At 36.9% G+C, this 7,877-nt stretch overlaps 1 protein-coding gene across 1 annotated transcript; it reads left to right on the top strand.

Moving 5' to 3' along the window:
• Positions 1 to 3,286: 3,286 nt before the first annotated feature.
• Positions 3,287 to 7,012, top strand: LOC129908416 (uncharacterized). Its single transcript, XM_055984879.1, has one exon. The coding sequence runs from the start codon at positions 3,287 to 3,289 to the stop codon at positions 7,010 to 7,012; it is 3,726 nt and encodes a 1,241-aa protein (XP_055840854.1).
• Positions 7,013 to 7,877: the final 865 nt, after the last annotated feature.

The raw sequence follows: 7,877 nt of genomic DNA, 5'->3' as shown, positions 1-7,877 counted from the left end.
GCCGTTAAAAAAATTTTAAGAGGTCTATCATCGGTGTTTTTTATTTTTATACATGATATGATGTTTTACAACAGAACTGCTAGACGATCAAAGTAAAAAAAATTTCTGTTCATTTTTTCTTATATAAAATTAAATTTCCTACAAAAAAGATCGAAATGAAAATTTTCGTCAGACGAGCCGTATTCGAGTAATTAAGCTTTTTAAATCGATGTGTTTTTTCAATTTGCCTGTTTCACTTTGGAATTTTGTGATGAGCAAATAAGTGAATAGAAAAATAAAACCTCGACAGATTCTTATAGGAAATTTAATTCTCTACAAAAAAGGTCTCAAAGTAATTTTCCCTAAGAAGATAATCGTATTCAAATCGCAAATGCATACTTGTCATAAGAAAACTATTGAAATCAGTGGGCATTGGTTTTGATACGAATATCTACTTAACGGTTAAAGCAATTAATTTGCTGCCAAGGAACTTTTTATAGAACGTTTAATTCCCTAGAAGAAAACATCTTGCTTATTTGAAAATATTGAATTTTCAGTGAATTAGAAAATTTTGAAATTGAAAATTGATTTTTTAATTTTTTTCTCGATTTAAATCGTGAATAACTTCTTCAAAACTCAATTTAGGGAAAATTACTATGAGACCTTTTTTGTAGAGAATTAAATTTCCTATAAGAATCTGTCGAGGTTTTATTTTTCTATTCACTTATTTGCTCATCACAAAATTCCAAAGTGAAACAGGCAAATTGAAAAAACACTTCGATTTAAAAAGCTTAATTACTCGAATACGGCTCGTCTGACGAAAATTTTCATTTCGATCTTTTTTGTAGGAAATTTAATTTTATATAAGAAAAAATGAACAGAAATTTTTTTTACTTTGATCGTCTAGCAGTTCTGTTGTAAAACATCATATCATGTATGTTGCACCATGTAACTGAGGATTTCTACAGTGTAAACACACATCCAACAAAACCATCAAACCTGCTTGTCGTACAGTGTAAATTGTCATTCCTGTCAACATCAAATTTGCTACATCATTTTTCATTTTGTTAACTACCTATTGTAATTTGTAAAATCAAGAAAGTATTCATTCTAATTAAAACTTTTGTAAACTAAACATCGTCTTATATCATTCTTTTTATTAAATTAAATTTTTGGATTCAACATTTGGTCCATTCGAGCCAAAAGCTTAAAAGTACTGTGATTAAAAAATCTGTGATATTCTACAATTAAGACTGTGATATAAATGTTCACTGTCGTGCTGCTACATCTGTTTATTGGAGTTCCTGTTTTTGTTCTTGAATTCGTGCATGTGTCCAGCGCATTTGTTCAGCGGAGTTCCTGTTTTCCCAGCAGAAAAAATCATTACAAATCAATAAAAAGCGATTGATGTGAGTATGCAAATAAAATTTATTGCAAATAAGAGTGGATAAAGCGACAATTCCTATTTTTATATCATTGTGTGAGCTCGAGAAACTGCTGTTGGAACTAGCCGTACACTATCCAGTTATTTATTAAGTGCCGTTGTTGAGTGGGATTGTTGAGTGCCGTTGTTGAGTGCCGTTATTCAAGTCCAGTTGTCCATAGCAGTTATCCAGAACCGTTGTCAATAACTGTCGTCCGTATCATATTTTTGGAATCGCCTGTTGCAGTTGAATATTATACTACATACGTTTTGTTGAGTGCTTTGCGGAGTCCCAGATACCTGAAAACGAAATTCTGATTAATCAAGGAAATCAAAGTGAGTGAATAATCTTTTATTATATTGATTAAATTAATTATTCGTATAATATTGAGTGTATTAAAATGGGTGATTCAGAGGATTTAAACATTTTCAAAAAAACATGTTCGCAAATTGATAAATTTAGTGAGAAATTCAGCAATTTAACATCTGAGAAGAAAACTAAAAATTATTTGCTAGGATTATTGAGTGTTTTGGATATACATTTTACAAAAGCATGTGAGTTAGATAGGTTAGATAGTTTGGCATTCGCTGAGAATTTAAAAGATGAAGATAGAAATGGTGCCAAATCCGATAACCGCCGGGAATCTTTTATCAATAACAAGGTTAAACCATCAACCTACCGTGAAATAAAACTTCCTGCGATAACTCCCCCAACGTTCTATGGAGACTACAATAATTGGCGTCCATTTCATGATCTCTTCGTATCTCTAATTCATAACAATTCATCTCTGTCGAAAATAGAAAAGTTAACATATTTGAAATCTTGCTTAAAGGGTAGTGCAGCTTCGTTGTTAGATTACCTTGAAGTCAACAATGACAATTATGACCAGGCATGGTCAATTTTGGTAACGCGTTACAACCATAAGCGGATCTTAGTCACCACACAGCTAAAAACTTTTTTCGATCAGCCAACAATCAGCGTTGAAACAGCAGATTCCATCAAGGGCCTGTTAGACAAGTCAACAGAGGTGCTTCATGCTTTGAAGAATTTAGGTGTTCCTGTAGATGGTTGGGATATGGTAGTGGTCTTCACTCTCCTGCAAAAATTGCCAACAAAAACTCAACAAATGTGGGAAGAAAAGTTAGGTTTGAGTACAGAACTACCTACCTTTAAAGATTTTTCAACTTTTTTGGAAACTAGGTTTCGTTCTTTAGAGGTCGTTTGTCAGCAAAAAGGAACAGTCGAAACTGAAACCAAAGGTGTTGCATATGAAGTCGGTGAGAAAAGAGAAGTATAGCTGCGCAGTTTGTCACAAGGGTCAGCATTCACTTCGTTCATGCCACTCATTTTTGAAGCTGGATGTTCCTGCAAGGTTGAAACATGTAAAACAGATAGGCGTTTGCGAAAATTGTTTAGCTTATAACCACAAAACTTTTCAATGTCCAAGTGAAAAACGGCGTTTTTATTGCAACCTGAAACATCACACACTGTTGCACAATAGTCAGCGTGATCAAAATTCTAGTTCCAGCCAAGGTTTTCAGAATTCACAAGTCAATCAAGCGAGTGGTTCTAACTTGAATTCAGCTGCAAATAATAATTCAAATTCACAATTTGGTACTTCAAATAATAATCAAAATATAAACCCGATCAATCCAAATGCAAAACCATTCAATCCAAATAGTGGACAAGCAACCACTTCTCAAAATTATCACGTCTCAAATCCTTCGAACACTGTGGTGTTACTTGCTACAGCAGTCATCCAAATATAAGCAGCCAACGGAGAATTCATCAGTTTGAGAGCGCTGATAGATCCTGGTTCAGAATCAACATTCATCACTGAACGAGCTGTCCAACAACTTGGTTTGAAAAAATGTCGCACCTTAATGGAATTCTCTGGATTGGGAAATAACAAAAATGGTTCGTGTCACAACTTTGTCGATATGAAAATCAAATCTATACATACCTCTTTTGAAACGGATGCTAGGGCGTTTGTTCTCAAAACTATAACTGGTTTACTTCCCAACAGAGAAGTGCTTCCTAATCAATGGGGTCACATTCAGGGTTTGTGTTTAGCTGATCCTTCTTTCTTTAAGCCGTCTAGTGTTGATTTGCTCCTAGGTAGTGGTGTCTTTGCTGAGGTCGTTTTGCCAGAAATTGTTAGGGGTAATGAGCCTGTGGCACCAATTGCTCAGAATACTCAACTCGGTTGGATTGTTTTTGGCAATGCGCCAATTCAAACTTGCCGTGTCCACCTGCAGCTTGTTGATATCGATACTCAGTTTCGAAAATTTTGGGAAATCGAAGAAGCACCATTTGAAAATCCAGAAACTGCAGAAAACATCGCTTGTGAGGAGCACTTCAAAACCCACACCAGACGTTTGCCAGATGGAAGATTCGAAGTTTCACTACCATTCAAAGAAGGTGTTCGACCAGCACTAGGAGCAAGTCAACAGGGAGCACTGCGAAGATTTCTCCAGCTTGAAAGAAGATTCGACAACAATCCTCAACTACAGAAGGAGTACTCAGCGTGCATGTCCGAGTATATTCAGCTCGATCAGATGGAAAAAGTAGATGTCAGCCAAGGTGAAATTCTCCAATCTCCATTCCACTATGTTGTGCCACATCATGCCGTGTTCAAGGAATCCAGTACAACAACGAAGCTGAGGGTAGTTTTCGATGCTGCTTTTAAAACTACAAATGGAACTTCGTTAAATGAACATCTTTTGGTTGGACCTAAAACACAATCAAATATAATGGACATCATATTAAAATGGAGGAAATTCAAGATTACCTTGACGGCTGACATCGAAAAAATGTACCGGCAGATCAAGATGAAAAAACCAGATACCTTTTATCAGCTGATTTACTGGCGAGACAACAAGATGAGTCCTCTGCAGCTATATCGATTAAAAACCGTCACTTTTGGAACAGCATCCGCTCCATATTTGGCTACTCGCACGTTAAACAAACTTGCTGATGACGAAAAGGACAAATATCCATTGGCAGCCCAGATGATACGTCACGATATGTACGTTGATGATTTGGTCAGCGGAGCAGACTCAGTACAAGAAGCTCAACAAAAAGTAGCTGAAATCAACCACCTTCTATCATCAGCTGGTTTCCATTTACGCAAATGGGCGAGCAATTCTGAAGATGCTTTGATCAATATTGCACCCCAAGAACGTGAAGTTGATTTTCTGCTGCCTTTCGATTCATCAGAACACATAAAAACCTTGGGCATTAAATGGCTTCCTGCAAGCGACTCATTCACTTTTCAGTGGACTCAATCCAAAACAGCTGAAGTTACCAAACGGACCATCTTATCAACCATTGCTAAGCTTTTCGATCCACTTGGTTGGATTTCTCCGTGCGTAATTTCTGCGAAAATTATTATGCAAAAATTGTGGGTAAAGGGTTTAGCATGGGATGTTCCTGTTCCACTCGATCTGCAACGAGAATGGTTTGCTTTACGAGCAGATTTGCCAAGTCTCGAAAAAATTCGAATACCAAGATGGATTTGTACTGAAAAAGAAAATTTGGAGTTAGAGTTGCACGGTTTTAGTGACGCTTCTATGAAAGCATATGGGGCAGTAGTCTACCTTAGAGTTCTGAACAGAAGCAACAAAATTCACACTCACCTTGTTATGTCCAAAACTAGAGTCGCTCCTCTTAATACAGTTTCGCTTCCTAGACTTGAGTTATGCGGGGCTGTTATGTTAGCTCGTCTTTTATGTCATGTAAAAGATGTTTTACAATTAGGCCAGATGAAGACATACGCGTGGACAGATTCCACAATCACATTATGTTGGATTGCTGCACCACCATCAAAGTGGAAAACATTCATTAGCAATAGAGTGGCCGAAATTCAGAGGTTAACGAACGTAAACATTTGGAATCACGTTCCCACTAAACTGAATCCTGCAGACTTAGCATCGAGAGGAATTTCGCCATCAGAATTAAAAGCCAACACGCTTTGGTGGCGAGGACCAGAATATCTTCAAACAAACTGGAAATTTACTTTTCCCAGTCCAGCAAGAACGTACGAAACTGAAGAAGAATTGAGACCAGTAAAAATCCATTGTGCCATAGAATCTGAAAATCGAGTTTCAACATTATTTCATAAAACATCAGATTTTAGAAAACTAGTACGAATCATCGCTTATTGCCGGAGGATTGTACGATTTTGCTTGAAAAAACTCCCGATGAAGGAAATAATTTCACCACTTACCACTATCGAGTTACAATATGCAACATCCAACTGTATCAGAGCTGCCCAAAAAGTGACGTTTCCTGAAGAAATTTCGGACCTTATCAAGAATCCATCATCATCGAAACATTTTGGAGCACTGCATCCCTTCATTGACCGAAATGGTATACTTCGAGTTGGAGGACGTCTTCAAAATTCAAATTTACAATATGAACAACAACATCCTGTTATTTTAAAACCAGAACATGTCCTTTCGAAGTTGCTTGTCAGAGAAGCACATGAAAAAACGCTCCATGGTGGACTCCAGCAAATGGTCACCTATCTTCGCAACAAATATTGGATTTTCAATCTAAAGAGAAGTGTGAAAAAATATATTCATGACTGTGTAATTTGCTTCCGATTTAAGGCCAAACCAATGCAACAACTAATGGGTAACTTACCAGCTGCTCGTGTCAGAGTCTCCCGACCATTTACACATACCGGAGTAGACTATGCCGGACCGATCGAAGTTAAGGCCTGGAAAGGACGCGGAGGCAAGGTTCACAAGGGATATTTTGCGATATTCGTTTGTTTATCCACCAAGGCAGTCCACTTGGAAGCCGTAAGTGATATGACCACGCAGGCATTTTTGGCAGCATTCAGGAGGTTTACTGCACGTCGAGGTGTTTGCACTGAAATATACAGCGACTGCGGCAAAAACTTCGTAGGCGCCAATACTGAGCTCCAAAAGATGATGAAGGCTGCAGAAATAGATTGGCAGCATATCTCAACAACAACAACAAACGTCGGAACCAAATGGAACTTCATTCCTCCCGCTTCTCCCCATTTCGGTGGATTATGGGAAGCCGGAGTGAAATCCGTAAAGTTTCACTTGAAACGGGTTGTCAGAAATGAAACCCTTACATTCGAGGAGCTCAGCACGCTTCTGACCGAAATAGAAGCGTGTTTAAACTCGAGACCTCTTTGTCCAGTTTCCGACAACATTGACGACTTCGAAATTCTCACGCCTGCACATTTCCTGTTTGGAACATCGGCCCATCTAATACCAGAAGCGGACTTGGCAGAAAAGATTTCCAACCTTGATAGGTGGAATAAAATCCAAATTGCTGTCCACTCCTTTTGGAAGCAGTGGAGCAGCGAGTATTTAGCTCGTCTTCAGCAACGACCGAAATGGTTGAAAACGGAAACACAGCCCAAAATCGGAGACCTGGTTTTGCTGAAAGATGAGCGTTTGCCACCATCACAATGGGCCCTTGCACGAATCACATCGTTAATACCAGGAAAAGATGATCTTACTCGTGTCGTCAAAATTAGAACGCAATCTGGAGAGTTCAAAAGACCAATTACAAAATTATGCCTACTACCGTCAAACAAAACCTCAGACGAAAATGCTATTATCTAACCAAGGACGAAAATCTAACAAACACTCATGCAAAATTATCGTACTTATTCATTCAAGATTACAAATAATAATCATTCACGAAATTCGCTCACAGAAAATCCAAACTTGAAATTGAATATTAGTCACTCACAAATCAGTAGTCACTCAATATGTCGCTCACAGAAAATCAAAATATTCGACAATATCAAAATTTTTAAAAATTCAATCACTCAAACCATTCGCACTCAAATTTCGATACTTACACTCACTCGCTATCGCTCACAAATCATAATCAGTTCGATACACTCACTCACTCATTTACTCACTATCGCTCACAAAATCACAATCAATTTCGATACACTCACTCACTCGCTATCGCTCACAAAATCTATCAATTTCGATACACTCACTCGCTATCGCTCACAAACTCACAATGAAGTATTCAAACATTCATATATCAATATCAACCAAGGTCAAATTCAATCATTCGATATTATTCAAAATTTTTACAACACTCACAAATTTCCATAATATCACAGTAAATCAAAGGAAATTGAATTTGAAATATTATTAAATAAATTATTTCAAATAAACACAAATTTGAAAATATTCTCACATAAAATCTTAAATACCACAAATCAATGATATTATCACTACAACATATAATTCACGAATTAAATCACAGTCACCGAAAGATTGATTTGCCATATAAATCACATTCACGTCAAAATCACAGTCAGCGCATCAACATAATTTCAAATCAAACTTAAAAAACCGATAAATAAATTTGTTTTCACTGAAATTAATTTTAATGCACCGAAAAATAATTTTATTTTCAATAAAAACAATTTTAATTCTCCGAAAAATAATTTTATTTTCACTAAAA

The sequence above is a fragment of the Episyrphus balteatus genome, chromosome 1, assembly GCF_945859705.1.
Source record: "Episyrphus balteatus chromosome 1, idEpiBalt1.1, whole genome shotgun sequence".
NCBI classification, from domain to species: Eukaryota; Metazoa; Arthropoda; class Insecta; order Diptera; family Syrphidae; genus Episyrphus; species Episyrphus balteatus.
Note: the sequence above shows the minus strand (reverse complement) of the source record. Positions and strands in the feature narration are given on the sequence as shown.

Coding starts and splice junctions, on each gene's coding strand:
- LOC129908416 (XM_055984879.1), top strand. CDS start 3,287: ATGGAATTCTCTGGATTGGGAAATAACAAAAATGGTTCGTGTCACAAC.